We start from the raw sequence: 21,539 nt of genomic DNA on the forward strand, positions 1-21,539 counted from the left end.
TATATCTCAATATTATCCAGCTTCTGTTTGTAAACTGTGACCAAATCTGTGCCCACTAACCGAGCAGGCTACACATTTGATATCATAAACACATGTTCCATACAGAAAATTTCCTCACATCACCTTTGGATCTTTAGTAAATTATTTTAAATTAATATTCTTAAGCTCTCAAACCTTTCACATGCAGGCACCATTTTGTTCTATTTGAACCAAAAACAATGTCTGCTTGCTTTGAAGGGAACAACCCCAAATTCTCCCAAGTGTCCAAGTAATCCCTCATCCCAGGAACAGCTCTAGAAAATCTTTCTGGCACCCCTCTGTCTTCACATGGTGCCAGAGGTGTGTGTGTCTGCGTGTACATGTGTGCATGCATGTGCATGTGCATTTATGTATGCATGTGTGTGTATATGTGTGCATGTGAGCTCATGCATGCGTGCACATGTGTATATATGCGCACACACACACACGTATATCCATATCTCGTATACAGATTTAATTTTTTCACACACACACACACACACGCACACACACAAATTTGTTACAGAATTTCAAAATTCTGGTGATGTAAAAGGAACCACAAGAGGGTAGAATTAAGTAATAAGACAGAAGCTCAATAGAATTTAAAAAAAATTGTTAACAACTTCAAAATGTTGTGATGATGGTGGTGTGGAGAGGTGGCAAGAGATAAAGGGATGGTTATACAGCCCCAAAACACACCCTTCAGATCCACGTCCATGCTGACCAAGGTGCCAATCTGAGGTAAGCTAATTTTCCTTAATTTAGCCCATATCCCTTTAAACCTTCCTTATTCATGTACCTGCCCAAATAACTTTTAAACTTAATCTCATGTGTGAAAAACTTGCTCTTCAAGTTTCTCTAAATTTTGTCCCTCTCACTTTAAAACTTAACCCTTTAGTTTTTGACCACTCTACTCTGGGGGGGAAAAGGCCGACCATACACCCGCTCTGCCCCTCGTGATTTTATAAACCTCCATAAGGTTATCCATTAGCTTCCTTTGCTCCAGGGGCAATAGTCCCAGCCCATGGCATCTCTCTTAAATACTCATGCGCACACACACACTCCGCTCCACACCGAGCAATAGCATTGTCAAACTTTTCTGCACCCTCTTTAGCTTAATGATTTCCCCTTTAAAATCACCATCATCAACGGGGTTTCGGCCCGAAACGTTGCCTATTTCCTTCGCTCCATAGATGCTGCTGCACCCGCTGAGTTTCTCCAGCTTTTTTGTGTAACCACCGAGGTTCAATACCTGTTTGACTCCTGTCTCAGTTGCCCCAGCTGCATGCTCAGAGACTGTCGTAGACCTGGTGATGTGGCGGAACTGGAAGTGCTTGCAGCTGAGGTTAAGGGATGCTCCTTGTTTTGGGGAAGTGCCCTCGGTTGGTATACAGGATCTTCCACCTCATCTCCATCTTTGTCTGCCGCTTCACCCTCGGAGGCAGGGCCAAAGTGAGCACGCAACTCTAAGCAAAAACGCCTTTGACAGATTAGTATCTGGCCATTAAACCACAAAATCAAATACTAATTGCTGGAGTTACTCAGCGGGTCAAGTCGCATCTCGGGAGAACGTGGGCAGGTGATGTTTTGGGTCGGGTTCCTTCTTCAGACTAAAAGCTTTAGACTTTAGAAAAGCAGTGCGGAACAGGCCCTTCGGCCCATCAAATTCAGGCCGTCCAGTGATCATTCCATACATTAGCAGTATCTTACACACGAGGGACAATTTACTATTTGTTTGTACTGAAGCCAATGAATCCACAAACCTGTACATCTTTGGAGTGTGGGAAGAAACCGGAGCACCCGGAGGAAAATCGACGCGGTCACGGGGAGAGTGTACAAACTCCATTCAGACAACATCCGTAGTCAGGATTGAACCCGGGCCTCTGGCGCTGTAAGTCAGCAACTCTACCGCTGCATCACTGTGACGCTAACCAGATGTCACTTCACTGGCCTGCATTACTATCTGAGAAATACAGCTCATCTCATATCAAATTCTAATTAAACAGGATCTAATTCATGTGAAAACATTTTGAAGACCTCTTCAATGCGAGAGATAGACTGCAGTTTTCTTGTGAACTGTACCTTGCATTAAAAGGGTGACATGGTGGCGCAGTGGTAGAATTGCTGGCTTGCAGCGCCAGAGACCCGGATTTGATCCTGAGCATGGGTGCTGTTTGTACGGAGTCTGTACATTCTCCCTGTGACTACATTCTGGTTCTGGTTCTGCTTGTGTTTTCGATGGGGATCACTGGTCAGCGCAGACTCGGTGGCTTGAAAGGCTTGTTTCTAAACTAAACTAAAATAAAACCTTAAACTGTGAAAGCTGCAATCTTACATTCAGAAATTAAAAGGATTGAATTCCAACTGCTCCAACTCAATTTCTGGTTGAAGCTTGGAAGTCTCAATATTAGAGGTATATTATCAAAGGGAAGGATATTCCTGGCCAGATCTTTAAAGGGCCTGTACCTGGAATGAGGATAGTTACTGCAGCTTGTACTGCACGGCGGATGATGTTGTCCATTGCAAACATCCAGTGGGGCTTGATGTGATGGTGTCGCAGTACCATATTAACCTATGGAAGGAAAAAAGTCTTTATTTTATTGCAAAGAGAAAGAAAATAATAATCAACCATCAATCTGCCTGTTGCTGAAGACTGATTGCCTTTTTTAAAACCCTTTCTCTCTCATTTATTTATTCAGACTCACCTAGGAAGTATAATTTCAATGCCAGGATTAATGGTGAATAGTCACCCAGTTTTAGTTTAACAATGTGCCACAAAGATTATTGTTGTGGTTCAGGTCACGAGATTTGGGATAATACATCACACCTAATGTATGGCTGCTCTGCCTGCAGCTGTTTGTCCTTTCAACCTTTTTTTAATTTTTAGTGTGGTTTGTTTTGGAGATATTCGAGTCTTTTTTGTTGGGGGTGGGGGAGGGGAAAGAACGTCAACACAAAAGCAATACTTAACTCACATTAGGAATCTTTTATCTCAGTCCCTACCTGGTCGGAGATGCGGCTTTCCTCCGAGCCGCATCTTCGCCCCTTCCTCGCAGCCTACCAATGGGACTGGAGCAGCGTTTCCTGCCGGGACCAGCCAGAACTTCAGCACCGGCGGCGGCGCAGCGCTGAAGCACCATTGCGGAGCGGGCGATGCCTTATTGAGGAGCGCCGTGTGGTAAGCTCCGGAGTGCTGTGACCGCCGACTCCTACATTGCGGAGCTGTGGTCGCGGGAGCATCCAGCTGCGGGTGGGCGGCTCTGTCGGATTTAATTAAACAAAATAGGACCAGGATCAGCAGGACATTGAATTCCTGGCTTTACCCGGAGGACGAACGTCTATGTATTATGGAACATATTTGGTTGTATATGGAACGGACTAAGGCCCTAGGAGCCTGGGATCTTTCGCCGAGATCGCCAGTGTTGGAGCTCCGACCAGCGCGGCCTGGTCTCGGGTAGGAAGCGGCCGTTCCAGACACTCCAAGCCGCTGAAGTGTTCTTCCGATACCGGAGCTCCATCATCCGGCGAGAGAGCCCGAAACATCGGGCCACCGTTGCGGCGACTGCGGAGGCCTCAATAGGCCCGACCATGGGTGAACAAGAGGAAGAGGACTGGAGTTTGTTGACTTCCCTCACAGTGGGAACCGTTGTGGGGGGATGTTTTTATGTTCAATGTTAAATTCTTTAGTGTTGTGTTTTACTTTTATTGGTGTGCTGCAAATGGCAACTCAAATGTCACTACACCAATTGGTGTATGTGACAATAAATGTCCTTTGTCCTTGTCCTAATGTCTGTGTTCTGCAGAATGGCATCCATCCGTGATTTCGGAGTGGCCACAATCTGATTCGCTTTTCCTCAAATTATCTCCTACATTGCGGAGCTGTGGTCGCGGAGCGTCCATCTGCGGGCGGCGCTGTCTCTGACACCGTGGGAGCTGGGATCTTTTAGCCTGTCTCGTTAGGAAGCGGGATCTCATGGTGTTGCTGATAGACTGATGGCTTTTTTAGGAACCCTTAGTATAATTTCAAGGCCAGGATTAATGGTGAATAGTCACCCAGTTTTAGTTTAAACAATGTGCCACAAAGATTCTATTCGACTTCAACATTGCTCAGCAATGGGGAAACAAATTTCTGCTGATGACTTAATAGACACCATTTGGCAGGATCTGACCTTTTATGGTCGCGTAAATGTACATATTCAGAGTTTAACCGGCCGTTTAATCTTGATTTAACATTAAACACACTGAAAGTTGTCATTAAGGCACAAGATTACCACCATCATTTGGCAAACCAGACTGCAACCATGGTTCCTTAACCATCATGCCATTACAACATCCAGGCATTGTCATTCGATGATGATTGATTGGGAATGCTAGAACACACTGCCAAAACATTATTAACTCTGCTAACTTCCATTCAGCTGTCATTTTTCATTTAGAACATCCCTTGATGAAACAAAAACATGCCAGCTCTTCCATCCATCTTCATTGTTCGCTTCAGAGAAATTACTTGCCCATTTCGATTTTCTCAAGATTATGTCAATTTGGTTTAGTAGCGTGCCTCTTTTTATACTCAAGGAATAACCTCACCAAACAGAGATTGATGCCCTACTAGAAATGATAATGTTGAAGGTCCAAGAATACTTCTCGAAGCACAGATGGAGTCCATTTATTCTAATGCTCCACATTGGAACTATCTTGTCTAAACTCACCGCCCTGCATTTAGATTAAATTCTGAATTCGCAAAATCTTTGGACAGGAGCATGACCCTTGGCAACTGACAATGATTTATTTGCTTTCTTTGCTACTGACCTTGTACATTCATCTGTTTAATGCCAATTAGACTACTCACTCTGGATGCATGTCTATTCTCATTTTTATTTCTGACTTTTAGCTGTAGTTTCTTCAGCTAACCTCACATCTCACATTGTAGAAGGGGGCGCTGTCCTGTGCACGGCTGCCCAGCCAGCAGCTGTCTGTCTTTTCATCCTTTTATTTTTATTTTAAGTTAATTAAAGTGTTTTGTTGGAGGTCTAGACTTTTTTATGTGGGGGGTGGGGGGGGGAGGGGGAAACTACCTTTCAGGGTCCCTACCTGGCTGGAGAGGTGGCTTTTCTCCGGGCTGCAGCTTTGACCCGTCCTCGCGGCCTACCAGCGGGCCTGGAGCGGCGTTTCCGGTCGGGGACCGCCCAGAACCACGGTTTTCGGCGGCGGCACAGCGCTGGAGCGCTATCGCAGAGCGGACAATGCCTTGCCTGGGTCGCCGCGCTGGAGCTCCAGTGAGCTGAGACCGCCGGGAACAACATCGCGGAGCTGCGGGTCTGTGGAGCGACCAGCTGCGGGCGGCGGCGCTGAACTATACACCGGGAGCCTGGGATCTCGCGACGAGATCGCCAGTTGTGGAGCTCCAACCGGCGCGGCCTTGTTGGCTTCGGAAGCCGCGGCCTCCAGTGCGGAAGCGGCCGTTCCAGGGTTCCCAGGCCGCTGGGAGGACTCTCCCGACGCCGGAGCAACATCACTCAGCGAGAACGGCCAGGAACATCGGGCCTCTGTAGAGGCAACTGTGGAGGCCTCAATGGGCCCGACTATAGGTGAACTGGGGTTGGGGACTGGACTTTGTGCCTTCCCTCATGGTGGGAGCCAATGTGGGGGGATGTTCTATGTGTTACGACTCTCATTGGTGTTATGTCTGTATTCTTTTTTTGTGTGCTGCAAAATGGCAAAAAGCATTTCACTTCATTACACCTAGGTGTATGTGAATGTGACTAATAAAATACCTTTGATACCTTTGAGAAACAAAGAACTGCAGATGCGGATTAATACACAAAAGGACGCAACGTGCTGGAGTAACTCAGCAGGTCAGGCAGCATCTCTGGGAAACATGGATAGGTGATGTCCCAGGTCTTGAGATGCTGCCTGACCTGTTGAGTTACTCCAGCACTTTGTTTCCTCACATCTCGTATTCTCAGTTCTTGATTAGTTCCATTCATCTGTAGCTTTGTCTCCCTTAATTCCTTTATTAATGGTGATATTTGTGTAGTTGACTAAGTATTTCCAATGTTTTTGCGCCTCATCTCTTTATCTGGATCACCGTCTTTATTCAGGATGTGTAGGAAGGTCTCAACCCGAAACGTCGTCTGAAGAAAGTTCTCGACCCGAAACGTCACCTATTCCTTTTCTCCAGGGATGCTATCGGACCCGTTGAGTTACTCCAGCTTTTTGGGTCTATCTACCGTCTTTATTCATCTATCCATTAACATCTTGTGTTGAATATTTCAGTAAATCAAGGATTAAATCCTTCAACAACATACTCAATAGATGGATGTGGGCAAATTCAAGGACCCTACCTGCTCTGAAACTCCTGGTCCTCAACACTAGACAGGCAACTCTGTCCTTCCTCAATTCAATTTGATGAGTACTAGTTCAGCTCAAAAGACTTTCCCGAAGGTCATTGCACCTCACACGTTTCCAGTTGTTTCTGATCAGTCCAAACTAAATAGAGTCAGAGTGATACAGCATGGAAACTGGCCCTTCAGCACAACTTGCTTACAACGGCCAACATGTCCCTGCTACACGAGTCCCACCTGCCGGCATTTGGTTCATATGCCTCCAAACCTGTCCTATCTATGTACCATCTACTGTTTCTTAAACGTTGGGATAGTCCTTGCCTCAACTACTCCCTCTGGCAGCTTGTTCCATACACCCACCCACCTTTGTGTGAAAAAGAACTTACCGCATCCTGAAAACTAAACAAAACCAACTGAAACTGGTTTATGGAGATGCTGTCAAAATCCAAGTCCAATTTGAGTTTGGAGATAGTGCTGGCCATCACTCTCTGCTCGGGGAAGCGAATGAAATCCCGCAGGATGCCGATTATCTGCTTTAGGTGGTCAACTGATAGCTTCAGCTCTTCATGCCCCTGCAAAGTAAAATGAGCAAATGTATGTGGGGAAACTGGTGTGAGCGATGGTAAATTAAAAAGTGGAGGGAAAATAAAATTGAGTAACGAAAACAGTAAACGACAAACAGGGCACCTAACAGGTCATGATCTTAGCAGGAGTGCAGTTATGCCATATTGTTTTGGCAGGGTTATGGTAATAAAATAAAATCATGGTTTCATTAACTCGTGGAACCATACAACACAGAAACGGGCCCTTCATCCCACTGGAGTCATTCAGCGGGTGAGGCAGTATCTATGGAACAAAGGAATAGGTGACGTTTCAGGTCGAGGCCCTTCTTGCCTCATTCGACCCAGAACGCCTCGACCCGACCCGTCTCGACCCGAAACATCACCTATTCCTTCGCTCCATAGATGCTGCCTCACCCGCTGAGTTTCTCCAGAATTTTTGTCTACCTTTAGAATAAAACGGTGAGTTTTCGCCTTCATAGCGCTGGACTCAAATTTAACCCACTTGCTTGTTGTCAGTGAAGTTCATTCACCAGAAACTACTGCGCATGGTCCACTTCAAAAAGCTATTGCTCAATGGTATTTTACACAGGATGAATGTTGCTGAAAATATTTTCTGCTGATTTAGTTTTGGGTGTTTTGGCAGCTGGACCATTCTTGGGAGAGAGCAGAGCACATTTTGCAATGTGTCAGCTTCTTCTTCTTGTGTATGGCGTGCGCAGCCTAAAGTTGTAGGACAACTTGTTCTATTTGATCTTATTTGATTGTGCACACCGGGTTGATTGCATTTGTCGAAACAGGGCAGTCCACGTGAAGGTTGCAATCTCCCACCCCAATGTGTCAGCTATGTTGCTCTTAATGTGAAAATACTCATTTCTGACATTCCATAGTAAGATGGAAAAGTGCTTCAATTTTCAACAGTGTGGGGCGTAACTCCCGAAATGAAAGCGAGGAGCCAGATGTTTCGGGCGGTACCTTTAATAACGTCCTTCTTGGTATCAGAGAAGTCCGCAAGAGGAAGATGGCACCCAAACCCTTGCCTTATATCCCTCTAGCTAAGGGCCGCCTCTGGACTCAACCATTCCCGTGCCGAGGGGTTTGATAGTTGGGATGGCCCGACCCTTGGGAGCCGCCACAACAGTGTCATTGCTCATTATATCATAATTCACATTAAAAATTGAATTCTGGTCACTGGATTAAACTGGCCAACAAAAGGGGTAACTGTTAGGGCTTACTGTCAAAACATTCTAAACAATATTAACAAAAATAGGTAATTCAAACATATCTTTTCTCATATTTCCTTACAGCACAGGAGCCCATGCAAGCTCTCAGAGCTATCCAGTCAACCCCATACCCTCACCCATTTCTCCCACATATCCATCAGCTCCACTCCAATTCTCCGACCACCTGACCACTTGATGGGCAAATTACTGTCAACCAACTAATTCACCGACCAGGACGTCTTTGGAACATGGGAATGACCAGGACCACCCAAGAGAGACTGACATGGATACAGGGAGATCACACAAAATCCAGCCTTGGGCTGGATCTCATGTGGGATCACTCGAGCTCGGAGGCAGCACCATTACTTGTGGTGAGGTTGTGCCACATCACAAGAGTGCAAGTCATATCATTTCACTTGCACTTTTTGTGCAATGTGACAAATAAACCGTTGTATTGTATTGAGATGATATTCTCAGTATGCTACATATATAGCTTACCTGCTGCAGGCTTTCGCGCAGGTTGGAAACAACCCGATCCTGGTCTGCATTCAAAATTTTGTAGAGAATGGATCTGCGCTTGCTATCTTTCTTTAGCAGGAAGAGGCTTGTGTCTATCTCATCAGAGGAAACGGGACTGCTCCGATCTTCCGTGGATGAAGTCTCATCAGGCAGACTGTATCATTGAACATTGTGGTTAGTGAGCAACTTTGAGGAATCACCATCAAAACCAGACAGCAACAGAATGCCATTTATCCGACTAATGAGGTAGTGATCAATGCTGATTCTCAAATAAATGTAGGTTATGCCAACATTTAAGTTGATGAACAACAACATATATATTATGTTCATTATAGTAAAAACAATCATTGTGAGGCATCAGACAAAAAAAGTGACACAAAAAAAGCTAGATATGATAACTTTAGGCCAACCAATCAACGTCAAATTATAGGTGGGCGCTTACCAGAGAGAAGAGATTTTAGAAGCGAATTCAAGACCCATTGGCCATTGATGGATATGCATCTATGCAAATAGCACCAGGGCAGAGCTGGCAAGTGCACGGTCTGGTACAGGGTGGTCAAAAGAAAATCCAGGCATTCTCATCAGGACTAGGAAAGCACAACCTACACACTAGTGTTCCAGAAACAATGAATATAAGAAACAGAAATGTAGTACAGCCTCTCCAATCTACTCTAATGTTGGGGTTGGTGCAACAATGACAGTAACAGGCAAAACGCAGCATTAAGTAATAGGTCATAAGTGATAGGAGCAGAATTAGGCCCTTGGGCCCCATCAAGTCTACTCCGCCATTCAATCATGGCTGATCTTTCTCTCCCTCCTAACCCCATTCTCCCGCTTTCTCCCCATATAATCCGACACCCATATTAATAGAGCAAAAAAGTTGTGGTCAAAGGATAATGGGTAATAGCTCTATTGTGATTTTGGTTGGAATTTCTATGCTTTCAGTCTAGCATATACAGTGCATTCAGAAAGTATTCAGGCCCCTTCACTTTTTCCACATTTTTGTTATGTTACAGCCTTATTCTAAAATGGATTAATTTTTTTTTTTTTTTTTTAAATCATCACACACAATGCCCCTTAATAAAAAAAGCAAAACCAGGTGTTTAGAAATTTTTGCAAAGCAATTAAAAAGAAATAGCTAAAATATCACATTTACATAAGTATTCAGACCCTTTACTCAGTACTTTGTTGAGGCACCTTTTGCAGCTATTTCAGCCTCAAGTCTTCTTGGGTATGATGCTACAAGCTTGGTCCATCAGTATTTGGGCAATTTCTACCATTCTTCTCTGCAGATGCTCTAAAGCTCTGTCAGGTTAGGTTCAAGTCCGGCACTGGCTGGGCCACTCAAGGACATTCACAGACTTGTCACAAAGCCACTCCTGTGTGGTCTTGGCTGTGTGCTTCGGGTCGTTGTCCTGTTGGAAGGCGAACCTCCGCTGCAGTCTGAGGTCCAGAACGCTCTGGAGTAGGTTTTTGTCAATGATCTCTCTGTACTTTGCTCCGTTCATCTTTCCCTTGATCCTGACTAGTCTCCCAGTTCCTGCCGCTGAAAAACATCCCCACAGCATGATGCTGCCACCATCATGCTTCACCATAGGTATGGTATTGGCCAGGTGATGAGCGGCACCTGGTTTCCTCCATACGTGACGCTTGGCATTCAGGGCAAAGATAGACAAAAGTGCTGGAGAAACTCAGCAGGTGTGGCAGCATCTATGGAGCGAAGGAAATAGGCAACGTATCAGGCCAAAACCCTTCTTGGTTTTATCATACCAGAGAATCTTGTTTCTCATGCCTTTTGGCAAGCTCCAAGCGGGCTGTCAGATGCCTTTTACTGAGGAGTAGCTTCTGTCTGGCCACTCTACCATAAAGGCCTGATTGGTGGAGTGCTGCAGATATAGTTGTCCTTCTGGAAGGTTCTCCCATCTCCACTGAGGAACTCTGGAGCTCTGTCAGAGTGACCAGTGACCAAGGCTCTTTTCTCCCGATTGCTCAGTTTTGATGGGGGGGGGGCGGCTCGATGAAGAGTCCTAGTGGTTCCAAAGTTCTTCCATTTGAGGATGACGGCGGCCACTGTGCTCTCAGGGACCTGCAATGTTGCAGAAATTATTTCATATCCTTCTCCAGATCTGTGTCTCGACACAATCCTGTCTCGGAAGTCTACGGCCAATTCTTTCGTCTTCATTGCTTGTTTCTTGCTCTGACATGCACTGTCAACTGTGGAACCTTATATAGACAGATGTGTGCCTTTCTAAATCATGTCCAATCAATTTAATTTACCATTGGTGATCTCCAATCAAGTTGTAGAAACATTACAAGGATAATCAATGGAAACAGGATGAACCTAAGCTCAATTGTGAGTGTCATAGCAAAGGGTCTGAATACTTATGTAAACGTGATATTTCAGTTATTTTGTTTTAATTACTTTGCAAACATTTCTAAACACCTGTGTTTGCTTTTTTTATTATGGGGTATTGTGTGTAGATTGATGAAAAAAATTAGTTTAATCAATTTTAAAATAAGGCTGTAACATAAAACAATATGGGAAAAGTGAAGGGGTCTGAATGCACTGCAAGGTTCACACTATTACACGAGGTTTGGTCTGGATTACTGGCATGGGATTAATATTTAATTTGTTTTTCTACTACCACATGAGAGAAGCCGTTTTGCAGTTGTAATTCCTCAAGGGAGAAAGCTGGATGAATAAAACATCAATTGAAATCACTGCTGAAACCAGGCAAGTCTATGCAACGGACAAATGGGATCAACCGATTGAAGTAATCAGGCACCTTGTAATAAACATTAATTTGAAGTGAAAGGTTTTCACAACTGTCTATTTTAATGCAAAATTGGATTCCATATTTTCTTGGAAATTAAACTTTCTTCTACTTATAGCTGAACTTTTAATACACTTAGTCTCTTAAAATAAATCCAACTGCCAAATGGAAAATTTGACTTTGTAAGTGTATCTCATGCACGACATAGAACTTTGATTTATGAAGAGAATGAATCGAATTACCAAGGTATAAAATTATATAGATTCAGCTGTGCAGTTACATGCCTTCTGATTCCAAATGTGCAAACTGCACAAAAAACTTCTCACACTCAAGTTGCGTCCCACATCACGCCAAAGCATCAAACCTCCATTAAAAAGCATATGTTGTGGGAGCATGATCCATGATTTTGCTGTGGGTAGTGAATGGGCAAAGTGGCAGCTTGCCCATGAGGAATTTAAATACACTTGGCCTGTTGCCATGTGTGGTGGGCAGGCAGTAGATAGGCCTGTTCGCTACTTTGTAACTTTGCCTGCACCAGACACATGGCGACACCTGTGCACTGCAAGGCTGTATGCAAATCAAAGCATTTCACTGTACCTAGGTACCCAGCCAACAAGTGGCAATAAAGTATCATTCATTCAACAACTTTGACAATCAAGGTTCTTTATCCGATCACAAGCAAACTTGTTGATAATAGACACGTGACCACTATAAACTCTTTCACAAAAAGTGCACCATCCTCTAGACTAGAGAGAGGAGAGCAGGTCAGGACTACTGCAAAGACAGAGCAGGCTATGTAGAGAAACCTAACAAGGAATGGAACCGTTATTCTTTGATGCAGTCCTGAATACTTTAGGTAAGGGAACATGAGGAGCTCCTTTTGAACTCCAGAATGACTTGCATTCCTGGGAAAACCTGCACAGGCACGGAAATTTCACCCACTGAATATAGCTTCCATTCTAACATTTGCCTAATGATTTTATACATTCAGCCGAATCTATGCAGAGCTCATTGTATTTTTAACATTGTCTCTTCAGTTTCTGTATCCTGGTTGAGAAATCAAACCTAATAATTGTTTTTTTTTTTAAAGGGGGCTGTATTCAAAATGATTCAACCTAATTTAAATCTCTTTTCTGGCTTCTTCGCTATCCATTTGGAAAGGTTAATAACTGTTTATGTCTTGAATCGGGAGCATGTTTTGTGAAAACTTTATTGTATTATTGTTTATTGTATATTTATATGTTGTGCTGTTACGTTGAAGTTCATGTAAAGTAACAGCAAGAATTTCATTGCTTCATTCTGGTGCTTTGTAACAAGTAGACATTCTTAACTCTTGAACTGGGCAAAATAGGTGCTGTGCCCCTTCTACTTCTGAAGAAACCGCAAAAGCAATTAACTAATCTGCATCTGCTTTCTTCATTGCAGGGAAAAAATAATCACATGCAGAAAACTATATTGGAAGAAGAAGTCCAGGTGAATTGTTGCTTCACTATTTGTGATTCATTGTTTCACTGGGTGACAGGAAGGGAAGAAATGAAAGGATAGGAATTGGACAACAGTGGTCCAGAGATGTCAATGCTCTCTCCTTATCTTTTACCTCCTCTAAATGGCTCAGCTAACATTGGTAGATCAGCCTGTGACAAACGATGTCTTTTGCTATTTCCAGACAGTCTTTTTTGTAATATTCATCTTTCAATATTATTAATTGGATGACGTTAATACAATCATAATAGGTGTCTTTGCTGGCCATGTAATGAAATACCGTGGCATTTACACCACCAATCTGCCCCCTGGCAGAATATTCCAGTCTGTCACCACGGTGACAGTTCTCAATGAACTCCAGAACATCTGAGCAAAGTCAAAAAATTGCAAGTTAAATTTGTTTTGCTTTTAACCTCAGTAAAGGAGACCCCAAGGCCCTGGTCGGATGGTCTGAATTTGGCTTCCTGTTTTTCTCGAAGAACGCATCGTGTTTGGCGTCGAAGTCTGGCGACACTGACCCGTGGTCACTGCCACTGCTACCCCAGTTTTCATCCAAGATGGGAAGAGAGATGCTTCGACTGGACTCTACACAGCAAAGGAGAAGAGAAACATGTGATCTCCATGGTGACCATTGCCCTTCAGGACAGTTTGCTTCACAGTTCACCTTAGTGGGTGCAGGCGTTAAATTTGTTTTTCATAGCACTCAGCTTGCTACACTGGACCACGCTTAATTTTGAGACCATTAATATTAACTGTGTAATAATCAAAAGCACCAAAGCCCATACCCAATACTGGAGTCTACTTCCATTTAACAGAGTGTGTATGAAGGAACTGCAGATGCTGGTTATGGACACAAAATGCTGGAGTACTGAGCGGGACAAGCAACATCTCTGGAGAGAAGGAATGGGTGATGTTTCGGGTCGAGACCCTTCTTCAGTCTGAAGATGGGTCTTGACCCAAAACGTCACCCTTTCCTATATTCCATTTAACAGATGCTCTGCTCTCAATGTTAGGAGACTATTTCCATCCTTGCAATTATCTATTGGTTTCTGTCCATCCTCTCCCGAATGCGGATCCCCTTATTTAACCACATCATCACGGTTACTCCCTTCTCTAAATGGTTTGGACCTTTGACCATTTGCAAGGCTCACCGGTTAGCTTGAAAGCAATTTTATTCTTCTTGCACCTGTGGGTCTTCCTGAGGAAGGGGTCCTTCAGCAGCTCGGCTGCTGTAACTCGCTTCAAAGGATCAGGCTCGAAGCAGTGCAGAATGAAGGACTTGGCGTCAGCTGGCATCGAATCTGGGATCTCAGGATGGATCTTAAGCATCCCGACCTGTCGAAGAAACCCATCTTAACTAAACAGGAACATTTCAAAGCAGGACAAGCTTTGAAGGAGGGTGCCTTATAGAGGAAGAGTTCTTCACACCATCTATACCACATGGAGGGAGAAATGGGAATGGAGAAAATATAGGAAAGCTAATGAAGCCAAAATCATGCCGTTTCACATTTCAAAATGTTCATGATTTATTCCATAGAAATAGGCCCATTGCTTATTACAACATCATACCCAGATTTTCCTTTCAATTAAGGTTTGAGACAGGGATTCTTGTTCAGTAAAACTAATCCGGTGACTGATTACTCAGAAATGTCAATGGCTCAGCTCCTAGCTCATTACATTATTCTGGAGTGCAGGTTCTGGACCATGGCACCAATGTGAGGAGAGATTCGGGAACATGAGTCGTTTTGCAACTGGAGCAAAAATTTACAAGCTAAAACTCACAAAATTCTATTTTAGTTTAGTTTAGAGATACAGCATGGAAACCGACCCTTTGGCCCACAGAGTCCATGATGACCATCGATCACCTGAACACTAGTTCTATGTTATTCCACTTTCACACCCTACACACTGGAGCAATTTACAGAAGCCAAGTAACCTACAAACCTGCAAATCTTTGGAATGTGGGAGGAAACTGGAGCACCCAGAGAAAACCCAGGTGGTCACAGGGTGAATGCACAAACTCACAGACAGTACCCAGTGTTAGGATCGAACACAGGTCCCTAGCATTGAAAGACAGCAACTCTACCACTGCACCACCCTACTGCATCATTGAACTTTACTGCTCCCTTTAAACCTATTTGGTTCAGTGAAAGATTTATCATCCCACTGTGTGACATTTGTAAAAGAAAATGAAATAAATGTCATGGTATGAATAGAAATAATATTCTATGATCTGGAATATCTGACAGTCCAGCACCAAATTCCCGAGGGTGCCAGATTATTACAGTTTGACTTTTGCAATGACGCCATACTTTGTAATGGCAAAGAGACACAAGAGCAATCTTACCTTGAACATAGCTACTTCAGGCTCTCCTAATTCGTAGAAGGGTGGTTTGCCGGTTGCCATTTCAATGATAGTACAACCCAGAGACCAAATATCAGCTGGGGCACCATAACCTCGGGGACCCTTGTCCAGAATCTCAGGCGCCATGTACTGTAATGTACCTAAGTAGTTTGTTAGACAAAAAAAAACACATGTTAAAAAAGGTCCATGATGATCATTGAAGGGTCAAAGTGCCTGTTTCCACGCTGTATCTCTAAATTAAGCTAAAATTAAACTAAATGTGGCTCTTACCTGAAAATGTTTCAGCGCAAGGGTTCACTCCTGCCAATCGCTTCGATGTTCCAAAATCTGAAATCTTCACCACACCACTATATGTGTTCACAAGAACATTGTCTCCCTGTAAGGATAAAGATCTTCACAGCATCCAAAATAATTGGGAAGGAAATGAGACCAGGTGGCCAGTAATACTAACGTTAGGGAAGTATCTCTTTTAGCACAATTCTGCATACCAAATGGTCGACAATATTTACTATTAATGTTGATACTACTGATAGCACAGTCCTGTGGGGAACGGAGCAGGCTTCAGCAATCTCTTTGGCTCCAATTAATCTCTACGTCTCTCAATGTATAGTCTTTTCACTGACTGGATAGCATGCAATAAAAAGCTTTTCACCGTACCTCGGTGATAGTAATAAACTAATCTTGATGAACACAAAAAGCTGGAGTAACTCAGCGGGTCACGCAGCATCTTTGGAGAAAAGGAATAGATGGTGTTTCGGTTCAAGACCCCTCTTCAGCGTCACCTATTCCATTTCTCCAGAGATGTTGTGTGACCTGCTGAATTACTCAGCCTTTTGTGTCCATCTTTGGTTTAAACGAGCATCTGCAGCCCCTTCCTACACAACTAAACTTGATGGCTGATCTGGCATTTTGTTTGTCTTTATTTCCTTTGCATTCTTATCTAAAGATCCATCTGAGCCCTTAAACTTCAAATTATCCCACAGTATGGTCTGCCGTTCAAAGTAAAGGATTCTGGAGTTCTGGCAATTTTTTTTACCATCTTGTGCCGGTCGACATATATCAAATACTGTCACACCTTATATAAATATGTAATCAAACAGATACAGAGAAACACTTTATAAGTAGCATTGTCTACTTAACACAGCTGATACGATGCATTGTTAATATGATGAAAATAATACTGTACATTATCAGGCGCCTCTGAAATTGTTTCACTCTGGTATCTGCATCTTTGAAGGATAATTCAAGTGTAGATTATAAAATCATCAGTGACCCATCTTTTCACCTCTTAATGTCTTTTACTTAAGTATTACATCTGATTTGTATTTAGAATGAAGCCAATTCAAACCAGTCACCTTGATGTCTCGGTGCACAATCTGGTTCTCATGAAGATAGCGTAGGCCCTCCAGTATCTGTCTGGTGTAAAACACAATGGTAGACACATTATCTTTCAAAGGACCCCATTTTGATTTGATGAGTGCAGAAAGGCTCCCTGTAAAGAACAAAAACATACGTCATAAACAAAGTTAACTTGTGCACTTCAATGCAGCTCCTTAATTCCAATACACAAATCAAGATTGTATCCCAAGCTATTTTCTCCTGAGGTGGACAATTCATTTATCCAGAAAACCACCAGCGGCCTCTGAAATCCGTATGGCCTTGGCCATCAGATCAGTAATGAAGACTGTTCAAACTAATCCTAACAGTCATCAACGTGTATCCTCATTCTTAAAGCGATGTTACATTTTGTGTTTTTGTCAATTCATTGTACCTTTATGCAGGAGTTGTGTTTGACCTGCAATTGACCGAGTTGCTCCAGCAGACGGCTGATGTAAGCTCATTGGGGTGAATTGCCCCTTTCTTTGCTGTAATAATTCTACCGTCATTCATTAACAAAAAGGTTCATATTCACAATATTGCAAATACAGGTTCTGCCAGACTAGTTGTGATGATACCCAGGGTGGAATATTGCAGAATGGGCAATAAATATTTTTTGACTATTTCCATTTGTTCAGCCATCCATCTTGGACTCATCCTGCTCAAGTGAAAGACTGTTAACTAAACTCTCTCCCTGACCTGTAGAGTGTTTCAAGCGCCATCTATTCTGACTTCAATTGCAGTATCTTTTTCTTCATTCTATTGTTCTCTGGGTCAGTTTAAAGACAGTCCTCCAATACAATGCTAAGTTGAGCAAATAAATTGTGATTCCCTCCAGCAGAGCAGTATTCAGCTCCTGTTGTATTGTTATTTGTCCTCTGTTAATTCATTAATAATCATTCACCCTTTATGTCCCCTAAGCACAAGTAATAAACCTCTTTATGCTCCACTATTAAATAATGTGCAGCTTTGGGATTAAACAAGCTATCCCTCAGTTTCTAGCAAAAAGTGTGCCATCCTGCAAAGCTTTCCCCCAATGTGGAAATATCCTATTTACCACCTCACACTGGTGCAAACCCAATGAGCAAAAGTGAAGCTACAGCAAACCATTACGCAACTGAACCAATTCATAAAAGCTTTTGCACAAAGGCTATCTGGATACATTTTAAAGACGTGTGTACAGGACTCCATTTTAAAATCTGCATATGTCCCAAAACTTGAAAGTAGTAATAGACTTCAAATGGATGAAAGCACAATGGTGGAATGGTAGTCAGAGCTATACAGCCCAGGAACTTATAGAATCTTAAGGGGTTAGACAGGCTAGATGCAGGAAGATTATTCCCGATGTTGGGGAAGTCCAGAACTAGGGGTCACAGTTAAAGGATAAGAGGGCAGTCTTTTAGGACCGAGATGAGAAAATCATTTTTTACACAGAAAGTGGTGAATCTGTGGAATTCTCTGCCACAGAAGGTAGTTGAGGCCAGTTCATTGGCTATATTTAAGAGGGAGTTAGATGTGGCCCTTGTGGCTAAAGGGATCAGGGGTATGGAGAGAAGGCAGGGATGTGATACTGAGTTGGATGATCAGCCATGATCATATCGAATGGCGGTGCAGGCTCAAAGGGCCGAATGGTCTACTCCTGCACCTAATTTCTATGTTTCGATTTTCTATGTTTCTAAACAAGCCCTTTGGCCCAACTTGCCCATGCTGACCATATTGGTATACTTTGTGGTCCTATTTGCCTCTATTTGGCCCATAGCCTTCTCAACCATTCCTGTTGATATATCTGTTCAAATTACTTATCAAAGTCACAATTTTATTTGCTCCTATAGATTCCGCTGACAGCACATTCCAAATACGGTCTACTCTCAGAATAAAAAATGCCTCTGAGATCCCTTTTAAATCTCTCTCCTCTCATCTTAAGCCTTTAATTTTAGAATCCTCCACCCTGCGAAAACGACTAAGTGTTTGTTCACTTTATATCATGATCTTGTACACCTCAATAATGTCCCAACATTGACCTCTCAGGCTCCAAACAAAAAAAATCCCATCTTGTCCAACCTCTCCCTGTAAATCAAGCCCACAAGCTCAGGTAACATCCTGCTGAATCTCTTTTGCACCTTTTCCAAACCAAATGGTGTTCTTCCTATAGCTGGGTGACCTGAACAAAACAAGGCTGATGCAATTTAACAGAGACAAGTGCAGTGCAATCCATTTCGGGAGAAGGAATAAGTAAAGGCAACATAATATTTAGGATACAATTGTGAAAGGTGCTCAAGAACACTCTTCTGGTAGGCAGATGATTGAAGGCAGCAGAACATATTGAAAGAGATTTTCAAAAATCATACAAGATCACAGGCTTTATAAATACATCCAAATAGAATAAAAGTGTTGAGCCTTTGTAAAGGACTGGTTTGGTTACAAGAAGAATATTGTGCTTGTTCATCAGCTTCCAATTCTGATATAAGCCATTGACCTTAAACATCAACTCTATTTATCTCTACCTGTAGATGCTGCCTGATATGCTGACAATTTCCAGCATTTTCTGTTTTAAAAACTCCATCTCAGGTGACTGCATATAGAAAGGCAAAGGCCCTGGAGATAAATTTGATGGAATGGGATGAGGGAGGAGGGGTGTTTGGACAAATGTGTTCAAGATCATGAAGGATCTGGACTGAGTGAAATGGAAAATCTTCCTTAATACAGCGAATGCACGAAATGAATGTGTTCCATTTCACAAATGCCAAGAAAGCGATTTTGTCCATTAGTCGGAACATACACAAAATATCGCTCGGCATGGTAACCAGATCTCCACAGTATTGAAATGAATGGCATTAAAAGCACACAAGCCTCCGAGAAAAGAACAATTGCTCAAAGTGGAGAGAAGAAACTGTCGTATGGAGGAATCAATGCATGTACATGTCCGACCTTGGAATTTAGTATTATGGAAGCTTGTGCGTTCATACGAGTGCGCAGAATTCAGGCGTTCGTAACCCAGGAATGGACTCTAGTCTTCATGAACCTTAGAGGCAACGGAATAAATGATTTGGGTTCAAAATAGAGCAGGATCATGGGGAATGATCTACAGCTGGTAATGACTGTCCTGCTCCAGCAGGGAGATGACAGGTTGGATAAGCCAAATGGCCTCTCTCCTTGCTGTAATGGCTCTGTTCCAGTTCATTAAAAGATCAGTGCCCCTTTTCCAGCATGCCGCCAACATGAACTCTATCAGCACCAGATATAATTACATCTAGTTCAGAATATTGCAGAAAGGGAAATTGTTAAAAGTATATAAATTATTTCTATTTCCAAATAATTTAAACCTAATTGTGTTTGATGGCTAGAATTTATGTGAAGCTCATCTTAAAACAAGAATTTAATAGTTATACGGTGCTGGGCAATTGTAGCAACTTTTTTACATTTTAATTTAACTTTCCAGTGAAATGTGAATAAAATCACATAACTTAATTTGTCGTATGTGCTAACTGAGCTCTTAGCCAGCATCTGCAGTTCTTTCCTACACGTAGTAAGAAAGCCTGGCCTTTTTAATGGGCAACACCATTAGCTCTATTTTGTCTTGGCTAAATGAGTATAGTGCTAAGAAATTGGATCACATAACACTGTTCTTGTTCAGCACTAGATGTTTGAATGTAGATTTAATCTGGAGTAGATCACGCTTGCGATCATTTACAAAATGCCTTTGAATGACATAGGAAATTCAGCCAGATATTTGCTGTTGAGGATTACCTTTGTGACCTAAAGCTGGTAGAAGGCGACAATGAGATGAGAAACAGCAGCAAGCTTGTTGCTGCCAGGAACAGACCACTTGTCAGAACCTGTTTTCTAGCCTTTCCACATGCAGTGCAGAAGCAGCTGTACAGAATACAACAGCCTGGAACAAGGCTGACCTGTTGCACTGAAGATAGACACACAATGCTGGAGTAATTCAGCGGGTCAGGCAGCATCTCTGGAGGAAAGAAATACGTGACGTTTCGGGTCAAGACATTTCATCAGACTGGTCTCAACCCGAAACGTCACCCATTCCTTTTCTCCAGAGCTGCTGCCTGACCCGCTGAGTTAGCATCTTGTGCCTATCTTTGGTGTAAACCAGCATCCGCCGTTCCTTCTTTCACACTAATCAGTTGCACTTTCCTTAAAAATCCAATTCCAATATTTCTGCTTAGAAACAGCCTATGATTTGTATATGCTATAGTACATAGTTAGATATATTATGACATTTCCAGAGAGCTATATTTTATATATATATATTTGTTACAAATGTAGTTTAGAACAAGGTGAGATTTTGCACCTAGTTCCAACAGCATTTCAGCAACTTTTGTTGCAGTTCTCCCCAGTGCCATCCCACTGTCACTCTGTGGTATTGAGCTGCTGTTCTGGTCAGATCATCAATATTACGAGCAGAGATCAGTTTTGGGCCCAATATCTGAGGAAGGATGTATTAGCATTGGAGAGGGTCGAGAGGTGGTTGAAAAGAATGATCCCGGTGTGACTGGGTTCAAGCATGAAAGCCGTTTGATGGTTCTTTCCCTGTACTTGCTGGAGTTTAGAGGGATTGGGGGGAGGAGAATGTAATTGAAACCTACTAAATAATGAAAAGCCCAGATAAATTGAATGTTAAAAGCCTACGGCCAAAGGACTTCACTTCAGAATGGAGATGAGGAGGAATTTCCTTAGTCAGAGAGTGGTGAATCTGTGGAATTCATTGCCACGGACAGGTGAAGTCATTGGATATTTTTAAAGCAGAGGTTAAAAGGTTCTTGATTAGTAAGGACATCAAAGGTTATGGGGAGAAGGCAGGAGATTAATGGAGGGGGAAAAAAATAAATCAGCCATGATCGAAGGGCAGAGCAGGCATG

General features: G+C 42.9%; 1 protein-coding gene across 1 annotated transcript in view; it reads right to left on the minus strand.

The window, feature by feature from the left end:
- Positions 1–21,539, minus strand: part of map3k15 (mitogen-activated protein kinase kinase kinase 15) — a 102,020-nt gene that overhangs the window by 14,332 nt on the left and 66,149 nt on the right. Inside the window, exons 16-24 of the mRNA XM_055644944.1 lie at positions 16,641–16,777; positions 15,556–15,661; positions 15,268–15,425; positions 14,072–14,255; positions 13,334–13,505; positions 8,644–8,818; positions 6,749–6,934; positions 2,485–2,590; positions 1,271–1,484 (exon numbers count right to left, since the gene is read on the minus strand). Coding sequence (XP_055500919.1) covers positions 1,271–1,484; positions 2,485–2,590; positions 6,749–6,934; positions 8,644–8,818; positions 13,334–13,505; positions 14,072–14,255; positions 15,268–15,425; positions 15,556–15,661; positions 16,641–16,777 — 1,438 coding nt within the window. The remainder of the gene's footprint in view (positions 1–1,270; positions 1,485–2,484; positions 2,591–6,748; positions 6,935–8,643; positions 8,819–13,333; positions 13,506–14,071; positions 14,256–15,267; positions 15,426–15,555; positions 15,662–16,640; positions 16,778–21,539) is intronic.

The sequence above is a fragment of the Leucoraja erinacea genome, chromosome 13, assembly GCF_028641065.1.
Source record: "Leucoraja erinacea ecotype New England chromosome 13, Leri_hhj_1, whole genome shotgun sequence".
Lineage (NCBI taxonomy): Eukaryota > Metazoa > Chordata > Chondrichthyes > Rajiformes > Rajidae > Leucoraja > Leucoraja erinaceus.